The 25,788-nt window shown below is 36.8% G+C and overlaps 2 protein-coding genes across 7 annotated transcripts in view; one reads left to right on the plus strand and one right to left on the minus strand.

Moving 5' to 3' along the window:
- Positions 1 to 4,132: 4,132 nt before the first annotated feature.
- LOC132649570 (amine sulfotransferase-like) overlaps positions 4,133 to 25,788 on the minus strand; it is an 88,130-nt gene continuing 66,474 nt past the window's right edge. For all 6 annotated transcript variants that reach the window (XM_060373640.1, XM_060373639.1, XM_060373636.1 and 3 more), the window contains 5 exons: positions 25,104 to 25,312; positions 23,615 to 23,741; positions 22,480 to 22,574; positions 11,187 to 11,373; positions 4,133 to 4,369 (listed from right to left, as the gene is read on the minus strand). In XM_060373640.1, coding sequence (XP_060229623.1) covers positions 4,251 to 4,369; positions 11,187 to 11,373; positions 22,480 to 22,574; positions 23,615 to 23,741; positions 25,104 to 25,312 — 737 coding nt within the window. In that variant the 3' untranslated portion in view covers positions 4,133 to 4,250. The remainder of the gene's footprint in view (positions 4,370 to 11,186; positions 11,374 to 22,479; positions 22,575 to 23,614; positions 23,742 to 25,103; positions 25,313 to 25,788) is intronic.
- Positions 15,139 to 15,566, plus strand: LOC110544697 (large ribosomal subunit protein P2-like). Its single transcript, XM_060373651.1, has one exon. The coding sequence runs from the start codon at positions 15,139 to 15,141 to the stop codon at positions 15,433 to 15,435; it is 297 nt and encodes a 98-aa protein (XP_060229634.1). The 3' UTR covers positions 15,436 to 15,566.

A 25,788-nucleotide genomic window follows, 5' to 3' on the forward strand; every position in this document is an offset into this window, starting at 1 on the left:
GCCAGATCCTTGGCCTTAGCCAAATGTGGAGTTGTTCGTGACAGAGAGCACTCACCATCGGGAAGGTGGAAGGCGGAAACCAGCTCTATCTTTTTTTATTCCCCCCTTTTTTTAAATTTTTCATCAATTACACTTTATTCATTCTGCATCCCCCCATAACCCCTCCCTCCTTCCCTCCCAGTCCCCCCTCCCTCCTCCCTCTGCTTGCATGCCACTCCCAAATTCCACTGATAGGGGAAGTTCTCCTCTCCTTTCTGATCTTAGTCCATCAGTTCACATCAAAAGTGGCTGCATTGTCCTCTACTATGGCCTGGTAAGGCTGCTCCCCCTCAGGAGGAGGTGACTAAAGAGCAGGCCAGTCAGTTCATGTCAGAGGCAGTCCCTCTTCACATTACTATGTAACCCAATTGGACTCTGGACTGCCCTGGGCTACATCTGTGCAGGGGTTCTGGGTTATCTCTATGAATAGTCCTTGGTTGGAGTATGAGTCTCTGGGAAGTTCCCTGTGTTCAAATTTTCTTGTTCTGTTGCTCTCCTTGTGGAGACACTGTCCTCTCCAGCTCTTACTATTTCCCAGTTCTTACATAAAATTCCATTCACTCTGCCCAACAGTTGCCCATCAGGCTCAGCATCTGCTTAGACAGTCTGTAGGGCAGACGCTTTCAGAGGCCCTCTGTGGTAGGTTCCTAGGTTGTTTCCTGTTTTCTTCTTCTTCTGATGTCCATCCTCTTTGACTTTACTGATGGGGATGGGACATTTTAGTTAGGGTCCTCTCTTTTGCTTAGTTTCTTTAGATGCACAGGTTTTAGTGGGTTTGTTCTATGTTGTATGTCTATATGAGTGAGTATATACAGTGTGTGTCTTTTTGCTTCTGGAACAACTCACTCAGGATGATCCTTTCCAGATCCCACCATTTACCTGCAAATTTCATGATTTCCTTATTTTTCATTGCTGAGTAATATTCCATTGTGTAGATGTACCACATTTTCTGCATACATTCTTCAGTTGAGGGGCATCTGGTTTGTTTCCAGCTTCTGGCTATTACAAATAAAGCTGCTACAAACATGGTTGAGCAAATTTCCTTTTTGTGTGCTTGAGCCGCTTTAGGATATATGCCTAGCAGTGGTATGGCTGGATCTTGGGGAAGCACTATTCCTAGTTGTCTGAGAAAACGCCAGATTGATTTCCAGAGTGGTTGTACTTGTTTACATTCCCACCAGCAGTGGAGAAGGGTTCCTCTTTCTCCACAACCTCTCCAGCATGTGTTGTCGCTTGAGTTTTTGATCTTGGCCATTCTCATGGGTGTAAGGTGAAATCTCAGGGTTGTTTTGATTTGCATTTCCCTAATGGCTAGTGAGGTTGAGCATTTCTTTAAGTGCTTCTGGATGTCTACATGTAGAAAAATGAAAATAGATCCATACTTCTCATCCTGCACAAAACTGAAGTCCAAGTGGATCAAAGACCTCAACATAGAACCAGACACATTAAATCGGCTTGAAAAAAAAGTGGGAATACCCTAGAACTCATTGGTACAGGGGAAAACTTCCTGAACAGAACACCAACAGCACAGGCTCTAAGAGCAACAATCAATAAATGGGACCTCATGAAACTGAAAAGCTTCTGCAAAGCAAAGGACACCGTCATCAAAACAAAGCTACCGCCTACAGATTGGGAAAGAATCTTCACCAACCCTTTATCTGACAGAGGACTCATATCAAGTATATATAAAGAACTAAAGAAGCTGAAAAGCAGCAAACCAAGTAACCCACTTAAAAAACGGGGAGCAGAGCTAAACAGCTCTATCTTTAAGCGCGGCATTACACAGCCCTCTGCCGTTCCCCCTTTTTGTTTTACACACATCAGGCAAGAGTAGAGGTCTGATCTCTGATATTAGAAATAAATTGAGACTTTGTACCAATGTTCATTTAGGTGTCATCCACCCAAAGAGCATTAGACCCGTCTGATACCTTTTTCTCAGAGGCGGGACCTGGGGCATCAACCTGCATGCAATCAGACATACTCTTCTGGGTCCAAAGCGGCTGACCCTGACTGCAGTGCTTAGCCTCGCATCCTGAGCTTAACATTTTAGCTTTTTAGGGTAGCCAACCATGCTTGGGGAGACTGTCCTGCTTCAATGGCTGTAAAGGCCTGAATGGTCATGGCTGCATTACACTGTTGTGAGACTCTAATCTTGCATATACACCACAGGCAAACCAAGGAGACCAACACCAGAAGGCCTTCTAATGCTCCCATGCCCACCCATTCCTTCAGATGGCTGAAGCAATACATGATGATAATCCTGTGGCTACTCCTGCGTCCACTCTGGTAGAATTTACCATGACAATGGCCACTCTCAGCTGATCCATCGTAGTATCGAATTCTCCAGTCCAATTACCTAAAATATAGCTAGACAATTGTTTAGACAGATTTGCAGCACTGGAAAAATTCTCATGTTGTATGCTAGTGACTCAAAGTCCAGCATACTTTCATTGACAGCCAAGTTGAGCGATTTGCCATAGGGTATCAATTTGCTCCTGCACGAGGTCAATCCTCTGATTGAACCCCATCAAGCCTCCTTTTAGTTGAGCATTACTTTCTTTTTGTACATCTAAGGCATGAGCTACATTGGCTAAAAGATTATTCGGGGTCTGAGCAGTCTGCACAGTATGACTCATGGCTAATGCCGTGGTGGTAGTTCCAACAGCCACCAATGAGATGGCAGTAACAATGGCGGCTGTAATTCCAAGATCCCTTTTATAACTGTGTCAAAGGACTGCTTCACTTGAGTCTTTAACAGCTACATATGTCCCCCCTCAAATCTCTACCATACTCATCTCTCTTGCAACCCTTCGATTCTCTAGCATTCCAGTCTAGTGAATTTTGGGTTCACGGCCCTTCATCCATGTTATGCATGGAACACAGTTACCTCTATACTCAACAAACCAAAGATATTTAAAAAAAAAAACCTGGAGTCAATAATAACTATTATTATGGTTGGTTATAACATCAACTTTCCATGAATCAAAATACCTTAGTAGAGAGCCTTTCCTGAATAAGTATCCTGCCTCATTGATTAAATGTGGATTTAATCAATCATGAATTGTTTCAACTTCCTGTTATAATTCAAACAAAAAGTGGTGTGACAGAAGAGAGTTCTTCTGTTTGTACATTTGACCTTCTTCTTTCCCACTCAGGTAATTTGCCCCAATTGCTGCTGCTGTTGATTCCTTCCCTGATAGCAGAACCAAGCTTTCCAAGATGTCATTGTAGACTAGGCACCAACAAATCTCCAGGGACACTCCAGGCTTCTGCTACCTGATTGGGAATGCTCAGCCACCCAGCCTTGTGGACTGGACACCTAACTGTTGTCACCACACACCTGTGCCTGATGACACAGCCATAGTTGGACTACATTGGCTGCACAGGTACCCATCACAAGCACCTTGCAACCACTGGGTTCTTGGATTCTCTCAGGTGTATTGTAATCCTGAGTTAATAAATTCACACACTCATTTAATTTACTGGGAGAGGCTTTGAGACATTTAAATGAGTTCTAGATATTTTCCCAGTCACTAGCTTAAAATTTAGTTAACAGTATATATTGATTGATATTGCATTATATGTGCAAGCAAAAAAAATCTTAAGTGCATTATTCAACAATTTTAGTAAGAATAGTACGAAAAATCCATTATATAGTAATATAATATTATCAAACAATAAAACGCAACAAAATTCAGACCTTATTAAGTAGATGAGAATATTTTCTTCCCTCTTTTCTACCTCTTACCTTAATTGTCAATTCTGATTCCCTTCAATGCTTGTCTAGAGTTTTTCAAGCTAAAGATTCTAATATTCCTCAAAAATGCTTGACTCAGAATAAGTTAACTTTTTATTGTACGAATAAGAAACATGAAGATTCTAAATGTTTCTGGACCCGAAATTTAATTGTAGACTATGAAGAAAAATGTGCACTATACATTACTCTTTGCAGACATTTTTCTATACCACAAAGAACCATAATTTATATCGTTAGTGTATATTACTAATGCTAAGTAGGATTCAAACAATTTAATTTTGAAAACTGAAATCATTCATTAATCTCATTGTTATTAATCAAGGCATAGTTTACTCATTTTTCCTTAATTTACTAATTTATTTTATTGATGAAAACACAGAAACATCCATATTGATTTTACAACATGCCTTCTACTTAATAGATTTTTAAGTTTATACAAACACTGGATAGAATTTTATTCATTTATATCCCAGATAAACTTCAAGGGAAAATTTTTCATGTTCCTCTTAAATATCATGTCAAATCTTTCATTCTGATCCACAGTCAGATGGTTTTTCCAGTCTCCAGTGGCACCTAATAGGATAAGCACAGGAACAGCACAAAGGTAAGTAAATGCAACTGTCAAAGCAAAACTCAGTCTAATCAACTTCAGTATCTTCTCCAACCCATGCAAAATAACTGTGATTTTTTTTTGGCAGAGGTTGTTAACTCTTCTTTGTAGAAGAATTATCAGTGAAAGAAATGTATTCAATAACACAGTAAATTCACTAACACTTCCATGGCCCATGTATCAGCCAACCAATCATTAAACAAGCTTTACAATGAAACCAAACATTAATAAATATAAATACATGAGAACTTTAAAGTGTATTTCATTATATGTAACATATATCATGTGCCTGTGGTTATACCTACAATGGTTTGAGGCATCTATTTTATCCTCTTGATCTGCATGCCTATCTTGTTCCAGTGCTACACTGGTGTATCATTCTACCTCGATTACAGATTTGGAAATATGAAATGGAAATCCTCCAGCATTTGTTTGTCATGATTGCTTTGAATGTTCTGATATTCCAGTAACTTTAAGATGGCCTTTATTTATATATCTCTGAGAAGAATGTTGTGGGCATTTTGATTGGAATTGGATCTATAAATTGCTTTTGGTAAAGTCATCATTTTCTCTATATTAAATCTTCTAATCCATAAACATCAGAAGAGTATTTTTTAACGTATTTGAACTTGAAAAATTCACAGGAGTTTAAACTCAGATTTAAACTTCTCATTGAAGAGTTCTTTCACCGACTTGGTTAGGTTCAGCTTCTTTGTTAGGTTTATTCCAAGATACCTTATTGCCTTTGAAGCTTCTATAAATGAGATTATATCCATAATCTATTTTCCAGGATGTTTTCTGTTGATGTATAGAAAAGTGACTGATTTTTGAAAGTTGGTTTTGTATCCTGAAACTTTGCTGAAATTGTTGTTTCTATAGGCATTCTGGTAGAAATTTTAAATTCTTTTATGTATATTATGGTATCAAAAAGGATACTATGGCTCCTTTTCCCCCTGACTATAAATCCTTAATTTCCTTTTTTGGTTTTAATACTTCACTGCTTCAGGTACTGTGTTTAGAAACTGGATAGACTTGAGATCTTTTGGCTAAATGCCTAGGAGTGGTACACCTGGATCATGAAGTAGTCCTGTTCCTAATTGTCTGAGGAAGTGCCAAATTGATTTCCAAAGTGGATATACAAGTTTACATGCCCAAAGCAATGGAGAAGTGTTGCCTTTATCCACATCCTCTTTAGCATGTGCTGTCACTTGAACTGATCTTAGCCATTCTGATGGGTGTAAAGTGAAGTCTCAGGGTTGTTTTGATTTGCATTTCCCTGATGAGTAATGACATTGAGCATTTCTTTAAGTGTTTCTCTGCCATTCGATATTCCTCTATTGAGAATTCTCTGTTTACCTCTGTACAATTTTTTAATTGGATTATTTGATTTGTTGCTGTTTAACTTTTTGAGTTCTTCATATATTCTGAATATTAGCCTCTGTCAGATACAGGGTTGGTGAAGAACCTTTCCCAACCCATACGTTGTTGTTTTGTTCCAATGAGAGTGACCTTTGCTTTACAGAAACTTCAGTTTCATGAGGTCCCATTAATTGATTTTTGATCTTAGAGTCTGTGTTGTTGGCATTCTGCTTAGGAAGTTGTCTTCTGTGTGGACTCTTCCCCACTTTTTCTTCTAACAGGTTTAGTGTTTGTATTTGTTGAGGTTTTTGACTCACTAGGACTTTAGTTTTATGCAGAGTGATGACTATGGATCTATTTGTATTTTTCTACATATAGACATCCAGTGAGAGGAGCATCATTTGTTGAAGATGCTATCTTGTTTCCACTGTACGGTTTTGGCTTCTTTGTCAAAAATCAAGTATCCATAGATGAATGGGTTTATTTCTGGGTCTTCTATCAGATTCCATTGATGCACCATTCTGTTTTTATGCCAGTACCATGCAGTTTTTATTACTGTTGCTTTATAGTACAGCTTGAGACAACAAGGACGTTTGTTCAACCATGTTTTTAGCAGCTTAATTTGTAATATCCAGAAGCTGGAAACAACCCAGATGTCCCTCAATAGATGAGTAGATACAAAAATTGTGGTACATATACACAGTGGTATACTACACAGCAAGTAAAAACAAGGAAATCATAAAATTTGCAGGCAAATGGCGGCAACTAAAAAAGATCATCCTGAGTGAACTATCCCAGAAACAGAAAGACAGACATGGTATAAGCAGATATTAGACATATAATGTAGAATAATCATACTAAAATCTGTAAACCTAAAGAAGTTAAGCAAGAAGGAGGACCCTTCATAAGATGCGTAATCTTCATTCAGCAAGGCAAATGAGATAGACATCAGAAGAAGCTGAAAATAAGGAACAAGACAAGAGCCTACCACATTGAGCCTCTGAAAGTCTCTACCCAGGAGGGTATTAAGGCAGATGCTGAGACTCATACCCAAACTTTGGACAGAGTGCAGGGAATCTTATGGAAGAAAGGGGAGACAGACTTGGAAGGGTCTGGAGCTCCATAAGGAGAAACACAGAACCAACAAATCTGGACCTAGGGGGTCTTTTCTGAGATTGATACTCCAACCAGGGACCATTCACAGAGATATCCTGGACCCTTTGCATAGAAGTAGCCTGTGGAAGCTCAGTCTCCAAATGGACTCCCTAATAAGGGGAGCAGGGACTGTCTCTGACCTGAACTCAGTGCCTGGCACTTTGATCACATTGCCCTGAGAGGGGAGCCGGGAGCCACCTGACCAGGCCATAGAGGAAGACTATGAAAGTCAATCCTGAGACCTGATAAGCAAGGGTCCTATGAAAGGGGAGGAGGTCCTCCATTATCAGTGGATGGGGAAAGGACATGGGAGGAGATGATGGAAGGAGGGAGTGCAGGAATGGGAGGGAACAGGTGTGGGGCTACACCTGGGATACAAAATGAATAAATTATAATAAATAAAAATTATATTTCAAATTAGATATAGTAGGCAGCTCTATCTCATTTTTCTCAATTTTGGATACTGGTTGTGGGTTTGCCACATGTAGCCTTTATTATGTTGAGATATGTTCTCTCCAGTTCTACACTCTCCAGCACTTTCATCATGAATGTATATTTGATTTTGTCTACATCTATTCAGATGATCATGTGAGTTTTGTCTCTAAGTCCATTTTTATATGCCTTAATACATGTATGAGCTAACATATTTTGAATCAACTCTGCATTTCTGGGAAGAAGCTAACTACTTGGGGCTTGTAAGGTCATGGATTTTACTTTATTTTTCAGGTTTTGATTTCTGGAGACATTGTTTATGGCTTTCTTGGAACTTGATTTCTATGGTACACTGTTGTTGAAAAAAATTGGTGTCAGGCTAATTAATGTTAATTGTTTGCACTTTGATTATCATGGCTGCATTATTTAACCTAATATCACAATCAATAAGGCATAGACAATGTTAGATTTTATAATTTCCTTATTTACCTTGTGCTGGTCAGATATTTCACCTGTGCTATCTCAATAACATTCCCATCAACCTCCCAATCCACATCCAATGCCATCCACCTTAACTATTCCTACCTCAGCTACCTTTTATCCATAATCTTGTAAACACTTGCTTATATTTTTTCATGTTGGTGTTTTCTTCATCCATGCAATCCTCATCCTTCCTCTTGGCCCATGTAGTCCCTTCTCCAGGCTAATCCAGTGCGGCCTTCTCTCTTCCAGTATTACTGCCTGTTTCCTGTGATTCTCCTGAACCTAAAGCCTGGGAACCTTAGCCAGCCACATTTACCCCATCCTGCCCTGTCCAGGTTTCAAGCCTTTTAATCAGCCTGTCAGAAATAATGTCTAAGGCAGGTTTGCACAACTAGATAAGACAGTAACCAGATCTTGAGGGTCAGTAATAAACATCAAAATATTAGCATCTGATCAACCCCCAAGTGCAGACTGACCTTCAGTCCAGAGATTGGATTGTCTCTGCCTCTGGAATTGTACATTAAACTCATGTGACATCATGCCCAGCAAGGTCTTTATATTTGTTTTTATTTTAATTGGGGGGAAAAAAACCTAGTACCACCAGTGTAATACAAGAGGATAATTCCTACCTGCAATTAGAGATATTCTTATGCCACATATAATTGTAGCTGTTACCAGTCATCAAAAAAATTTCTTTTCATAACAAATGGAGATTCTTAAAGAAAAGTCTAATATAAGCTATAATGCGGAGATCAATGACACCTGTGGAACTCATTTCTTTTTTCCCCCATTTATTTATTTATTTATTCACTTTATGCCCTGATTCGAAGCCTTCCCTACTCTCTTTCTTGTTCCCCCCTCACAGGCCCCTCCAATCCATTCTCCACTCCCCTCCTCCTTAGAGAAGGGGGATGTCGCCCTTTGGTACCAAGCCACCTTGGCACATTAAGTCACTGCAGCACTAAGCATATCCTGTCCCACTGTGGCCAGATGAGGCAGCCTGATTTTGGAAATGGGATCCACAGTCAATATAAGAGTCAGAAAGGGCCATGCTCCAGTTGTTGGGGTACCCACATGAAGTCAAGCTACAGAGCTGCTATATATGTGCAGGGGGCCTAGGGCCAGTCCTTGCATTCTCTTTGGTTGGTAATTCAGTCTCTGTGAATCCCTTTGGGTCCAAGATAGTTGACTCTGTAGGTCTTGTGGAGGTCTTGACCCCTCTGGCTCCCTCAGAGTATCCTCCAAGCTCTGCCATAGACTCCTCAAGCTATGTCTAATGTTTACGGGTCTCTGCATCTGTTTCCATCAGCAGCTGGGGGGCGATTCTCAGGGGAGTTATGCTAGGCTCCTGTCTATAAGTCTAGCAGAGTAACATTAATAGTGCCAAAGATTGGTTCTCTCTCATGAGATATTGTGCCTCCTAGAAATGACAGAGAAGCTGTGCAGATAAAAGATACTCATGATATGTCAACAACATGGCTTCTTAAGCTAGATATGAACAGTAATTCTATCAATAGACATCAGTAAAAATTGCAAAAAAAAGAACTATACTAAAAATTAATGACTACTGAGAGATGGAAAAATAAGACTCCTGATTGTTTTACAAATACAAAGTAGTTAGCCCTGAAACTAAATACAGAAAACCCATATAGAAGGAATCAGTTTTTGTTTAAATACTTGTAAATTTATGTATGTAACAGCAAAAAACAAAAAAGGACATTAGTTTCACAAGAAGTGGGAAGGCTCATAGGGAAATATAGAAGAAAGGGGCATGGCAAAAGTCAGAAGTAGTACAAGAAAGGAGCAAAGTGATGTAATATTTTGATTAAAATTTGCAATAAAAATTTAAAGAGAAATGTATGAACCAAAAAAAATTATAATTTCAGAATGCTATAATTGGGGGGATTTTAAAAATTAAATTGTTATCTACCTCCCATATAAATGTATGATATATATATGCAATCTAAAATTCAACATTGTTAATTTCTCCATATTCAGTGAAAAAAAATGAGACCCAAATAACATCAATTAAAGATATCAAGGTCACATAGAGCACCAGAGCTGGATAAACATTTGCAACCACCATTAATAGCCTTTTAAAATGGAAACAGTAGTATGATGTTTTCTGCTATCACACGTAATTATACTAGCAATGATTCTTGCAATTGGAATAGACAGAAAACAAATATTCACACAATAATTGATGAGCATTGGTCTAGTTTGAAGATAAGAAGTAAAATTATATTAAACCAAAAAAGACAGAAAAGGAACATTATTGTAAAATTATCTTAATTTACAGAAATTTCAATAAGACATTTAATAATTATGTACAAGCCATTATCTATCATCAAAATGGTAAGTGATGAATAACTTAAAGGAACCGAAATACATGACACGTTATGCTGTAAAATGTTGCATTAAATGATTTTACTGAAGAAAACATTTTAGTTTGGAGAGTAAAGAGCATCAAGTTAGGGGAAGCTGTTCTTCCTTAACAGCTTCTGACATAATAAGGTCACAAGGCCAGGATATGGTTGTTCATAACTATATTCCCGCAACCTGGGAGGTGGAGGCAGAAAAAAAAAGAGTTGAAGAGAATGCTCAGTTACACAGAGCAAGTTCAAAACCATCCTTAGTCCCATGAATGAGGGAATGTCTCAAAAAGGAAAATAAAATCTCAACTGTTGATACATAACTCAATTTTAAAAAGATGAAAAAGATACCTCTGTATTTATTGTGTAGTCATGTGAATTGTTGTTTAATTGTGAAAAAAAAAAGTAGCATAAACAAAAAGAGCAATTAAACCTCCTGCACTTAAAATATGCAGTTTGTTATTATTTTATAAAATCTGGAATAAAAGAGAACTAAAAGTAAAATTATTCTGGACTAAGTCAAGAAAGTTGTCTCAAGTTTATATCCCAGCATTTGCAAGCAAATGGCTGGAGGAAATCAAGTTCTAGGCCAGCCTGAGCTACATGATGTCTGTAATGCCAGCCTGGACCACACAGTATTATGTTCTTTCAAAATATAATAAAATATCACAATTTAGAGTTTCTAAAATATCCATCCCAATGGTCAGTACTACTGATACACCTTGAAGACATGAGTCATGTGAGGTATAAGGAAGAAAAGACACATTTATTAAATACCTAAACTATGGCGCTTTATTCTAAAATACTATTCAATTTTTGGTGAAACTCCTAGTTCTATTTCCATTAAGATATTTTTATGTTCTCTGTGTTTCAGTCTTTATCACCTTGAGAAAAAAATGGAATTCCAGTGCTATTGCTCCAAAGGATCAGGCTAAAGAGATTCACAATATTCTGATTAGGACAGACCGTTGAGTCTAACCTTTGCGCAGGAAGGAGCCCTCATTGTGTCTGGTCCCAATTAGAGTATTTATAACCTGATCACGATCTTCTCGTGGGTTAGATTTCATATTCTGAAATGTAGCTTGTCTCACAACAGAATTCACGTCTTCTTCACTCAGTTCTTTCTCCAGAAAACTGCAGATTTTAAGCACTGAGCCTCTGAGATCCTGAAACAGTCATGGGTTGAGAAATTACTGATCTTATTATGAAAGTATGAGTTACAGCCGAACATGAGAAATGATTATGTAATTGCTGGATTCCTTCCTGGAATGCAAAGATGGCTCAACAGAAGCAAATAGTGAATGGGAGTCCTATCAGGCTCAGGAAAAATTGAATATGGTTATTTCCACTAATACAGAAGAAAATCAAGTAAGAGTAACAAACAGTAGTAGAAAGAACATACTTCAAAAACAAAAGGCTACATGTAAAATATCTACACATTAAATCATACTCAATAGAGAAACACATAAAGATTTTCAGTTCATGTTGGAAATAGCTAAAACTTTCCTACCTCTATTGCTACAACCATGAAAGTAAATAAAGAAGAGAAAATTTGGTCAATAACAGGAAAAGCCGAATGTAAACTGAAGAATTCTAAGCAGGCCAGGTGGTTTTCAAAGGAAAAAACTCAAGCAGAATTAATAACTTTTTACGATGGTGTAGAGTACAAAATCAGAACCATAAAAATACCAAGGGAATATGAAGAAAGTGAAGAAAATTAATAGATAAACAACCTACACTCAGTACAATTCTACTCTGAATCTCATTAAAAAAAAAGCATGTTGGAAAATTCATATGAGAAGAACTGAATACATAAATAACCTAAAAAGAGAAGGTAAATTTGTGGTTTTCATACCTCAATATTTCAAAAGTTAGGAAAAAATATTGTACTCAATATGATATAGCAATGATATAAATAGAGCATGTGAACCAAATTCATTTTCTGGAACTTCATTTTTCATTTTAACATACTGTTATAATTTGTATAAATGGCTCAGGATTAAATTTCAGTATACTGTAACAAAGTTTTTTGATTAAAGACTAATAGTAAGAACTTAAACATGAAATTATGACTTCTACTTATATAAAACAAATATCAATGGACATAAAAATTCAGATAGATTCTGAAAAAAATATTAGTGGCCAATTTCAATGCCTCACTTTTGATTCTAGATAGACCATCCAAATTTAAAGTCAACATAGAAAATTCAAAGCTAAATTACATCACAGATCAAAAATGTATGATAGCTATTCACACAATATTCTAGTTGTATTGTAATAAAACACTGACCAAAAACAATCAGCCAAGAAAAGGATTGTTTCTCCATTCCAGTTACTATCCATCATTAGAGAAAGTCAGGACGTGAAGAATAGAACTGAAGCAGAAAAATGGAGAACCTCTGTTTGCTGACTTCCTCCTCAGGGCTTGCTCACCCTGTTTTATAATATGCAAAGGACAGCCTGCCCAGGGGTGACACAACCCACAGTGAGCTGGGCCCTATCAAATCAATCATTGAAGCAGAAAGACACACATGGTATATACTCAATTATAAGAGGATACTAGACATATAATATAGGATAAACATACTAAAATCTGTACACCTAAAGAAGCTAAGCAAGAAGGAGGACCCTGGGTGAGATGATCAATCCTCACACAGAAAGACAAACAAGATGGACATTGAAAGAAGAAAAGAGGAAACAGGACAGTGCCTAAAACAGAGGGCCTCTGAAAGACTCTACCCAGCAATATATCAAAGCAGATGCTGAGACTCAGAACCAAACTTTCGGCAGAGTGCAGGGAATCTTAAGAAAGAAGGGGGAGATAATAAGACCTGGAGAGGATAGGAGCTCCACAAGGAGAGCAACAGAACCAAAATACCTGGGACCAGAGGTCTTTTGTGAGACTGATACTCCAACCAAGGACCATTCATGGATATAACATAGAACCCCTGCTCAGATGTAGCCCATGGCAGCTCAGTATCCAAGTTGGTACCCTAATTAGGGGAATAGGTACTATGTCTAACATGAACTCAGTGGCTGGCTCTTTGATCACCTCCCACTAAGGGGGAGTAGCCTTGCCTGGCCACAGAGGAGGACAATGTAGCCAGTCCTGAAGAGACCTGATAAGCGAGGGTCAGATGAAGGGAAGGAGGACCTCCCCTATCAGTTAACTTGGAGAGGAGCATGTGAGGAGATGAGGGAGGGAAAAGTGAGATTGGGAGGTAGTGAGGGAGGGGGCTACAGCTGGGATACAAAGTGAATAAAAATTTAATTGGAAAAAAAAATAAAATGCCTCACAGACCTGTCTACAGCTAATTTGATAAAGGAATTTCCTCAGCTGACATTCCTCTTCCATGATAACTCTAGTTGGTATTAAGTTCATGAAAAAAAAAAAAAAAAAACTTCAAATCCACCCAAAAGACTTGAACTTATCCTACATAGCTATGGTAATAAAAATAACATGGTATTGATATAAAAAAAAGACACAATGATCAGTGGAATAGAACTGAAGAACTACATATAAACATACATTCCTATAGCCATCTGATTTTTGAAAAAGAGGACAACTTACATTTGAGAAAAAACAGGGGCTGGAGAGATGGCTGAGGTTTTTTTAGTGCCAGACTCACAACCAATATAAGAGAAGAGATAGAATGTTCAACACACGGTGCTAGTAAACTAGATAGGAACATGTAAACAAACGAAGTAGATTCTTATCTTAATTAATGCACAAAATTCAACTCAGAGTGCACTGATGGAATCAACATAAAATCTGATACCTTGAATCTGATAGCAGATAAAGATAGAAGCATGACTAACCTTATAGGAAAAGGAAACAAAGATCTTCTAAACATGATCCTGGTAGCACAAGTAATTAAGGCCAACAATCAACAAATTAGAACTTATGATAAAGTTTCTGAGCTGCAAAAGACACTATCATCTGATTGCAGATGTAGGCTAAAAATAGGAAAACCCTCACCAGCTCTACACCTGACAAGGAGTTAGTATCCAGAATATACAACGAATTAAAAATAAAAATCAAACCAAAAATAACTTAAAAATAAACTAAAAAAAAAAAAACTAAACCAAACATAATCAAGAGAGACAACCCAGTTGAAAATTGGGGCATGTAACTAAATAGAGAGTTCTTAAAAGACAATATACAAATGGCTGGGAAATCATTTTGTAAATGCATGGAGACAGTACTTCAAACTGTTTTCACAGGGAAAAAAAGAAGAGGTTACAAAGTTGAGTAGGTAAATAAAGGATAATGGTCTGGTAGGAGTGGATAAAGAGGTCAAAATGACCAAGAATATTGCAGGGAATTTTAATAGAACTAATAAAATGAGAAAAATGTATAGCAATAGATAAGCATTTTCTGAAAAGGACACCAATAGCTTAGGAAGTAAAGGGGAAAAATGGCAAATATGATCACATGAAATTAAGAGTTTTATGCAGGAAAGGAAAGAATCTCCTGAGTTAAGAGACAATCTTCAAACTAGAGAAAAATGCTTTGTTCACTACACATAAGATAAGGAATTAAATATCTAAAATATAAAGATGTACAAACTAAACACTCAATGTTCAAATAACCCAATCTGTACATGGGCTAAGAAGATGCATAGACAATTCTCAAAAGAAGGAATACAAGTGGAAATGAGCATTTGGGGGAAAAAAAGGCATTTTACATCATATATTCAGGGACATGCTGATTGAACCTTCTTTGACTCACCTTGTCACCCCAGTCACAATGACCATCATGATGAAAATAAATGTTCTCAAATGTGTGCAGAAAAAATAATATACATTACTAGTAAGATTATAACTTCATGCAGACACTATAGAAATCAACATGAAGTTTTCTTTTAAAAAACTAAAATAAAAATACTGTATGGAGGTCGCACACGTGAGGCCTGTCTGCCACTGGCGACATGTGTTACATCGCCTCGGACTTGCTGGCCGCCCTTGTGGGCAACTCCTCTCCCAGCGCCAAAAACATCAAGAGGATGGTAGACAGCGTGGGCATTGAGGCAGACGATGACCAGCTCAACAAGGTCATCAGTGAGCTGAATGGAAAAGACATTGATGATGTCGTTGCTCAGGGTGTTGGAAAGCTTGCCAGTGTGCCTGCTTGTGAGGCTGTGGCTGTTCCTGCTGCCCCTGGCTCTGCAGCTCCTGCTGCTAGTTTTGCCCCCGCAGTAGCATGGGAGAAGAAAAACAAAAGATAGACAAGTCTGAGGATTTAGATGATGACATGGGATTTGACTTGTTTGATTAAATTCCTGCTCCCCTGCAAATAAAACCTTTTCTACATATCTACATATCTTGAAAAAAATACTGTATGAACTTATGAGAGTTTGTGCACAAACCTGAAGGATTCTATGTTAGTATAAGGTATAGATACCTGCACAAACATCTTTATCTTTAATTATTTTATTGCAAATATATATATATATATATATATATATATATATGCATGTTTACAGCTGTGTATGGACACACACATGCATGCCTAAAGGTCAGAGGGACATATACAGTAACTTGTTCTCCCCTTCTACTATGTGGGTCCCAAGGATCAAATTCATTTAGTCAGGAAGTAGCCTTTACCATCTGAGCAATCTCATTCAACCTATGTACTTGTTTTTATAGCCTTGCTTTTTGTGATAGCCTTAAATAAAACCAGCCAAAAAGTCTATCAATATACAACTGCATGAAGAAAAAATGTAGTCAACAATGGAATTATGTACAGCCATAAAAAATATCAAATCAGGACACTCATGAAAATGGATAAAACTGGATGCCAATATGAAATAAGCCAGATTCAAAAAGACACATATTGCATGTTTTCTTTAACTTATGGAAACCATATATAAAAGTTTATACACGTTTGTTGGAGAATAGTTGAACACATTGTGAAGTTGGAGACTGTGAACCAGAAAATGCTTGCACACACACACACACACACACACACACACACACACACACACATACAAACAGACACAAACCTGGTTCTTCTTATTGTGTGGCTCAGCCCTACCACACACCTTTAACCCAAGATCTTTCTCTTTACTGTAAGGAAATACTTAAGGTGTGGCTCAGATTTAGCAAACACCTCTAATCCAAGAGCTAAATAAAGTCAACAATAGTTCAAGCAGCCAGTTGAAAGGGATTGAACATAAGTAAACAGAAAAGAGGGACACTGAGTTGAGATTATTTAAGACAGGGTGGTGAAGGAGAAAGGACTGTTTTTCCTGGGAAGTAAGGTCACTTATAAGGGCTTTTTCTGTGCTATACAAAAGAAGCGTGCAAGAGAAGATAGGTGAGTGTGAGAGTGTTGGGAAATAGGGGTTGGAGGGTACGAGATACGTGTGTGTGTGTGTGTGTGTGTGTGTGTCTACAATCAACAAATTTGTTTGAAATATCATAGCAAAGCATAATATGGTGTGTAGTTAATAAAAAATAAATTATTATTTTAAAACAATAAAAATAAACAAACATGACAACTGCAAAAAGGGGGGGTGCTTTTTTTTCCTTCTGAGATGTTGGCTGAGTAGAAAGGTCCACTGGGTTCTTTGTCTGCTTCTCTGAGTTAATAGATGTTCACACACACACACACCATCTGTCTACTGAGTCTTCATTCATGAAATTGAGTGATTTTATTTTTAAAAACAGTATTTTGGTACTTCAACTTGTGGCATAACCGCATGGACAAAGATATCACTCTGCTATTAGACAAAGTGAGAAGACATCAGATTTGGTGTGTCAAACGGAAACTCTTCAAGGAGAAAGTTATGGATGGCAAGTAAAATAATAGAAGGCTTTCAGACCCTAATGCTACTCTAGATGGCTTGAAAATAGCACAAAATGAAAAGGTAAATAAATTAACTGCTCAATACTGCTTATGATTATTATCACTTTGATATTTTGTACATTTTTCTTAACAGCCATAATGGCTTTCTGTACTCACTCAAACAAAAAGTGAATTCATAAGTTAGAAAAAACATAGAGACACTTATAACTGAGATTAAGAAAAATACTCAGTGGAGCTCCTATCCTTTCCCCATCAGACTAACTCCCCTTCTTTCTTATGATTCCCAAATATATCTGGGCACAGGGTCTTTTCTGAGACTGACATTCAACCAAGGACCATGTATGGATATAACCTAGAACCTCCACTCAGATGTAGCGTGTGGTAGCTCAGTAACCAATTGGTTTCCCAAAGTGAGGGGAACAAGGACTATTTCTAACAGGAACTCAATGACTGGCTCTTTGGTCTCCCCACCCCCGAAGGGAGGAGCAGTCCTGTTAGGCCACAGAGGAGGGCTTTGCAGCCAGTCCTGAAGATACCTGATAAAACAGGATCAGATGAATGGGGAGGAGGTCCCCCCATCAGTGGACTTGGAAAGGGGCACGGTGGAGATGAGGGAGGGAGGGAGGGACTGGGAGGGAATGAGGGATCGGGACACGGCTGGGATACAGTTAATAAAATGTAACTGATAAAAAAAATAAAAAAAAAGAAAAAGAGAAAAATACTCAGATACCGAAAGACGAATTTAGACAAGCCTTACAATGACCTAGAAAAAATAGTCAGATACAGACAGAGGAATTTAGACAAGCCATTGAAAGAACTAATAAATATACACAGACACAGTTAGAGAATTTAGACAAGAGCCTACTATCCCACTACATGAAAAAACTGAAAGGGGCAGCACAAAATTGTTAGAAAACTAATCTTAGTTTATCCAATTACCATACAAGACACACCAGAAGAACATAGACACCCCTAAAATTATAAGGAAATTAAATGGAATGCTACAGTCATATTCTATTTGAGGAGATTTAGGGAAATGGTGTTTTCTTATAGAAGGCATTCATCCTATGTGAAATAGTTTGTAGCACACGAATAGCTGCAAAAGCTACTCAGACTCCAGTCTCAGTCAGATATGGATGTTTTATTGAATGCACACCCTATGAGGAAGTGAGGGTGAGATTGGGAGGGAATGAGGGAGGAGCTGCAGCTGGGATACAAAATGAACAAGGTGTAATTAATATAAAAATAAAGATTTAATTAAAAAATCCCAGAAGCAGAAAGACACACATGGTATATACTTACTTATAAGTGGACACTAGACCTATAAAATAGGATAAAGCATACTAAAATCTGAACAGCTAAAGAAGAAGGAGGACCTGGGGTAAGATGTTCAGTCCTCACTTAGAAAGACAAATGCGATGGACATTGGAAGCAGCAGAAAACAACTAACAGGACAGGAACCTACCACAAATGGCTTCTGAAAGACTCTTCCTAGCCATGTATAAAGCAGATGCTGAGACTCTTAACTAAGCTTTGGGCAGAATGGAGGGAGTCATGTGAAAGGAGGAGGAGTTAGTAAGACCTGAAGAGTGCTGGAGCTCCACAAGGACCAACTATATCTGGGCACAGGGATCTTTTCTGAGACTGATTCCCCAACCATGGAACATTCATAGGTACAACCAAGAACCCTTGCTCAGATGTAGCCCATGGTCTTTCAGTACCCAAGTGGGTGCCCTAGTAAGATGAAAAATGAATATCTCTGACATGAACTCAGTGGCTGGCTCTTTAACACTCCTCCCGAGGGAGAAGCAGCCTTGGGAGGCCACAGAGGAGGACATTGCAGCCAGTCCTGATAAGACCTGATAAGCTAGGATCAGATGGAATGGGGAGGAGGATCTCACCTATCAGTGGACTTGGAGAGGGGTATGGGAGGAGAGAAGGGAGGGAGGGTGGAATTGGGAGGGAATGAGTGAGGTGGCTACAGCTGGGATGCAAAGCCAATAAAATGTAATTAATGTAAAAAATAAAAACTTAATTTAAAAGATGCAATGCAAAGTTCTAGTCGTTTTGAAAGCTACTATCAAAAATTGTTTAAGAAAATTAGGAAATGCAAATTCATAGTCAATCAAACTTGTGGTTTTGTTAGGTACTGGTTTAGATGATCACAGGTGTTTCCTAAGTTAATTAGATAGTTAATAGCTAGAGACAAGTAACATTTGCCTATTCAAATATACTGGGATACATACATGATCTTCAAAACCTCAGAGATCTGTAGAATATGGCACTTAAACATGGTTTATTAATGTAAGACTTTTTTGACAATGAGACATGTCAGCTCCTGGCAGCACGACTATACTAAGTCAAAGAAGATGAAGGGTATCAAAGATCCTCTTTATGGACTTTGGTTCAAATGTGACAAGCTGCCATTAGGCAAGAAATTGCCCTGCTTCAACTGCTGGAAATGTGCTGTTCAAGCTATGATCAGGCAAGACACAAAGAAAGCCAAATGCAGAACTCTGCCAGGACAAGATAGAGAACTCTTTCATACTTCCTGCTTCACAGAAAAATCTGTCAGATACCTGAGCCAGTAGGACAAACGATGGAGTCACCAACACTGCAGCAGAATCATGGATGACTGTCCAGGTGGTCAACAGACTCTGCAATTTGTATAGTTTTGGAAGCTGCTTGCTCTGCCCTTCCTGCTAATTCAGATCTTATTCATTCTCAGGGTTCCGAGGGCATCGAAGAGTAGAGAGTTATACTCTCACAGTTAAGCTTAACTTGTTTAGGATTTAAGAAAAGTGTTTTAAGGTATAAAGGGATGGTTTTAAGTTTTTGAATGCAAGTGATTAGGGTACAGAATTTTGGACTCACCAAGATAGGACAGATAGTAGAATATATTTCCTAAGGTTGTTAAATATGTATGGGCTAGACATTGTGAATGTAATTCTTACTATATAGTATATAGTTTATTAATGTTAAGTTCATTTATTTAGACAAAAGGGGATATGTTCAATGATATTTGATCACATTGTGAACACCAATATTGTGAACTGAAATAATACAAGGAAAAATAAACTTGTTTCTTGTGGCATAGCTCAACCTGAGCACACACCTTTTATTCAAGAGCTAAATAAAGTCAACCATAGGTCAACAGATGGAGCAACCGACCAATCAGAACAGAGTGAATATAAGTAAACAGAAAGGAGGGATATTTAGGGTAGTTAAGAGAGTGTGGAGAAAAAGGGGCTTCTCCCTTCTGAGATATGAGCTGAGTGGGGAAGTTTTGTTTTTATTTCTTTTTTTTTTTTCTGTGAGATTGTCTGAGAAAGAAGGTCATCTGGGTGCTTTCTCTGCCTCTCTGAGCTAGCAGGTTTTCACCCCAAAATCTGTCTCCTGGGCCTTCATTGGTAAAATCATACAATTGGGATTATTGTTTTAAAACAATGCCTGTTTATGTATATAAGAAATTCTATATGTGAGTTTGATCGCAAAAGTGGACAGGAGACCATGAAAAATGAGATAAATATGGTAATTGAAAGCAGGTAGTTAGAAAAAAATGCAAGAAGGAGTTTAGGAGTGACTAGATAAAGAAATGGAACCATCTAGAAGACAATGAAGACATAAAAACTGGAGGGGAAAAGTAGGATAATGAGAAAATATGATAGTATAAATAAAAGTCCTTGATATACCAAACTAAGAAATTAATAGAAAATAAATTTAAGAAAAGGAAAGAAAAAAAGATAAAAGATATTTCGTGTGAAGGGAAGCATGATTGAAAATAGAGGGAAACTGCTGTTTGCAGGCACTGAGATGGGGAAATGAGTTGCAGTGCACTATACAAAGGGCAAGAAGAAGGCAGTTGGGATATGGATTGTGGTGTAGTTGCAAGACAAGGTACCCAGACATGAGCACTTAGAATGACATATATTATGGATCATTCATCATATGGATGCAATGGAGAAAATAACTTGACCATGAATGAGATATGCAGTATTAACTCATAGGAAGGGATAGTAATTTGTTCTCAGATAGGTTACATTTTTCACAAGGAGAAGAAATGTTTGGAAATGCATGGATTTACTTTCTTCAGTATGCAATTAAGTACCAGCTCAGAGGAACTTTAAAAACCAGAAGAATTAGTAAGCTTTAGCAAACTCAGTCCACAATACACTCATAATAACACAGAGCTGAGCATTATTATGAACTAAGGAAGGGCTTTTTAAGATTGCTACTGCCATAACTCTTTATAAGTGATCACGTAAAGGAAACATATGAGGCCTGGACAATAACCACATCATAGTGATGACCTTATTTCTACGAATAACTTTGCTGTGCAATGAGAATGAAAGGACATAAAAAGTAAGACAATGTGGCCAAGAAAAAAATGAAAACAGAATGATAGAAATAGAATAACTAATGTTAAAAAACTGAAATTACTTCAAAATTTTTAATATAACAATGTTTATTACATTCAAGGCGATAAAAGACAAAATTAAAAATTATCAAAAAACCTAGATTTGGCTGAATATGTAGATTAGTAGAATATTTGTATAGCATGTATAAGACCCTGGTTTGTATCAATGCAATAAAACCAAAAAAAAATTATATCAAATAAAAAATACAACCAAAAACTAAATGGCCAAGAGGGCATACAGGATAAGACATTGAGTGCTTTATGTGCATTCCCCATGGAAAAGAGTGTGGAATTTACACAATTAAAAATAGGCACACCATATGATCCAGCAGTATTATTCCTAGTTATATAAAAATAAAGTTACCATTCCAAACCCTTACTGGCATCCATTGTGGTTGAACTCTTCTCTACAGTCAAGATATGCAATAGTTCTAGATGCTCATTAATGTAGAAAAATGAAAGTGATTATATATATATATATATATATATACATAATAGAGTATTATTTAGACACACAAAAAAGTAAAGATTCATTGAAAATGGAGGAACCTTAAAACAGATTAAGGGAAATCAACCAATACAGAGAAATAGTTATCATATGTCTCTTTCACATGTTGGGGAAAAATAAAAAAATTAAAAAACACCTATCATTCTGAAAGTTGAAGGATGATTACTAGCAACTGGGAAGAGTCCTGAGCAAGGGTGAGAAGTAAACAAAAGTGATAAGAGCAATGAATGCTGGTTCATAGATGGTCTTATCACACTGAATCTACTGATACAAATAATTGAAGGTTGATAATTTCTTGAAAAGAGAAGTCTACTCTAGATACATAAGATTGTCTTCATTGACACAGGAAGAAATCACAAGAGCCAACTACAAGAAGAAAAAGCCCCTGGGAAGAATAGTCAACAAAGGAGGGTCTGGATGTCAGGAACCTCCTGCCACAGGAAGCCCAAGTAGTAGTGAGGTAAAAGGATATTGGAGATTGGGTGGTTTAAACTCAGAGATGAGAAATAACTTTCAACACAACTTTTTTGTCTCACCTTCTTCATGTCTTCATAGCTCAGGAACATTATATTGAAGTCATGTCTGTGTTCATACCAGCCTCTAATGTGATCAAACCAACAGCTTCCTGCAACTGAAGGAAAAGTTACTGACTAACAAGTAAAGACACTACACTTACTGAACAGCAAACTCTATTATTTTTTATGACTTAGACTATTAGAAATAAAACCAACACCCTTACAATTGAATGCCTATATGACTATTTTAAACTTCATTTGGGTATAACAATTTACACAAGACTTATACCAACTTAAATATTTCAGGCCCCAACTAGACAGACATACAGATATTCAAGAGTTAGTTGCTAAAGACACTGCTTCATTGTAAAAGTGTTGGCTGCTCCTGCAGAAGACCTGAGTGTGGTTCTCTGCACTAACATGGTGGCTCATAAAACAGTTATAAATCTAGTTCCAGGGAATCTGGTGCCCTCCTGTGACCTCTACATTCAATGTACACATGGTTCACATACATCTATGCAGGCAACACACTCATAAAGTAAATCAACCTAAAATCTTTTTAATAAAGAAGTTCAAGGGTCTGAACTTAAAGAGATTTTTTAGGGAAATTACTCTTTCTCCTCTATCTGAAAGCATGTCTCTGTTTCTCCCATCCTACAAGATTTCTGAACAGCAGTGTTTCCTTTCTACAATGAAACGGACCCTGAATATGATAACAAAAATGTTTGGGATCCTGATTCCACATATTCCACATTCCATATGCCTCTTTCATTAATCCATTATAATTCCATTCTCAAGAACTATATGAAATATTCCTCAGCTTCCCTTCAAGTTCTTGTCATGGAGAGCACACCTGCATCCTGAACTTTATTGCTATGATTCTTCCTACTCCATTAGCGAGAAGAAAAAGTGGTTAAAGTATTTGTAAATATGATCTTGCTTAAATATTTCCTAAATAATTCAGTGTTGCAATACTGACACCCCTCAAATCATCCAAACATGGCAGAAAAACCACTGTGCATCACACTAAGTTCATTCAAATGTCTTATTGCTCTTTAACTGTCCCCTCAACCTCTTAGATATATGTTCTGTACATTGAGATGGTATAAATATCATCTCTACTTTTTAGACAAGTAAGAGGGGTAAATGTTTTTACCTTTACCATCTAGAAATTTTTCCAGAAAATGTTCTATGGTGTCTGGAGATTTCAAGGTTAATATCCAATTTGAAAAATAGAAATATGAAATCAAAACATCTTTGGGATTTCTGTAAATATAAAGAATCTGCAGAAAAAAAACCACAAAGCTACTTTAGTAATTCTAGGTTCCCCTTTTAAGTTATGATTAATTATATGATAATTTATTTTCCAACATAATCGTTTTCAGTCAGGTAATATTTATGAAAGTGCAGTTGGTTATCAATTTGTTTCATGGTATAAAAAGTAAAGGACTATTTTCATTTACATATTATTCCATACATGCACCAGAAGGTAGATCAGCTTCCCTAGAAATTTTATTATTTGTAATGTTGATAAATATAGTAAATACATTTTCCTAAGGGATACAGCAAATGACATTCATTGAGTTTTCTAAGCCATTTGATATGCAGCCAAGGTAATGAAAATAAAAAAAATTAACTACTATCTTGGTAAAACAAAAATAATATCCACATTTAAAAAGAAAATTCTCTCATACTATTATGCATAGTAACTAACACATATATTAAGAATGTTAGACCAAAACAAATATATGTTTAGTCTTAAACCAAGGAAATAGTTCTTAAATAAGGTATTGTTATTATTGCTTTGTTAGGTATGCATGTATATAAGTACATATATATATATATGGGATTTTTTTAGAAAGGACCTAAATTATTTAGGAGGCTAGGTATGGAAGAGATTCTGGAAGTACTTGGAAAGGGGTAGAATATGGTAAACATACATTCAGTTTAAAATGTGTTTTAAATAATAAAAATATAATAAAAAGAAATGAGGTAAATAATGAATTTATATTTTAAAAAGTGAGTATTTGATGATATTAAAGTTAAGAGTGTTACAAATCGAATTAAACCACAACATTACACAAAATTCTAAATCATAAGAAAAGCCACTAGTAAAGATACATCAGAATCCACTAATGAAAGAATTCAAATCAGTAGGAAAATTGTACTAAAGTTACAATAATGAAAAGCAAGACCAATGGTAGAGCCCTTTCACAGAATTATAAATGATCATGCTCAATAAATATCAAATATGTCTTGTCTCAATATTGAGCACATATATGCAATATAAGAACAATGTGAAATACCGTCAAATAACTGTCATGTTGACAAATATTTAAGTCTGATGTGTCAATTTCCTAGAGGAAAAGTAAGGATTCATCCTTTGCTGGTTTCAGCAATAATGATTATCCACTTTCTTCAGAAATACAGCCCCTCCTCTGTAAGTTGAGTAACTCTCATACTTGTGACTCTCTACTTCCCATTCACAGATGTGAATTCTAGGGAAGCTGCTGGAAGAATGCCCAGGAGACAAACTCAACAACGTTCAGATCACTGCACCATCACAGCACAAATACTGAAGTACTCATGTTATTCAATAATTAAGATACTGTATCTATGTAAAAAGAAAAAGCTCTATGACATACTTTAGCCTTTTTGCTCTTGAGACCTTTTGGTACTAAGTAATATGGAAGGTGGGAAGAAAAGATGCGAGGTGATGGCATTTTGACATAGTCTAGATCCAAAATATTGTACTCCAAGAAAGGCATTGTATCATATGGTTGGAGATTTTCATTGCTGTTCCGTTCACCCTCAAAATAAATCAAGAAAAGAATATACCGAATCCAGACAGTCCCTGTTAAAATAAATAACAATCCTGTTTTGAAACTTGGTGTAGGTTTAAGTAATAAATATGTACAGTAATACCATCCATCATAATGTCTGATGCTTTTTTTAATACTTCATTTATATTTACAAACAAATATAGTTTTGCTTTATTTTTATCTGTGTTTAGGAATAAGATTAGAACAAGCATAATCAAAGGTCCTGAGTTCCCTTTTTATTTGTATAGGGTTTTTTGTTGTTGTTGCTGCTGTTCTAATTTCTTGATAGTGAGTACTCAAATTATTCCTCTAGATTTTCTGTTCCAAAGAAAGTCTTTTTGGAGTCCTTTACTTCTCATGGACAAATACTATTTGTGGATATTAATAGATATGATATCATTATGCCCCACATATACACACTGTGCTAAAATTGCATCAGAATGAGTAGCAATAGTATAGTACTATATTTTTAGTGGTGGTGATGATGCCTGGAGCCTTATGGGTCATT

The sequence above is a fragment of the Meriones unguiculatus genome, chromosome 20 (genome assembly GCF_030254825.1).
Source record: "Meriones unguiculatus strain TT.TT164.6M chromosome 20, Bangor_MerUng_6.1, whole genome shotgun sequence".
NCBI classification, from domain to species: Eukaryota; Metazoa; Chordata; class Mammalia; order Rodentia; family Muridae; genus Meriones; species Meriones unguiculatus.

What these genes read in the sequence shown, in the direction of transcription:
- LOC110544697 (XM_060373651.1), top strand. Translation starts at nt 15,139, where the DNA reads ATGTGTTACATCGCCTCGGACTTGCTGGCCGCCCTTGTGGGCAACTCC.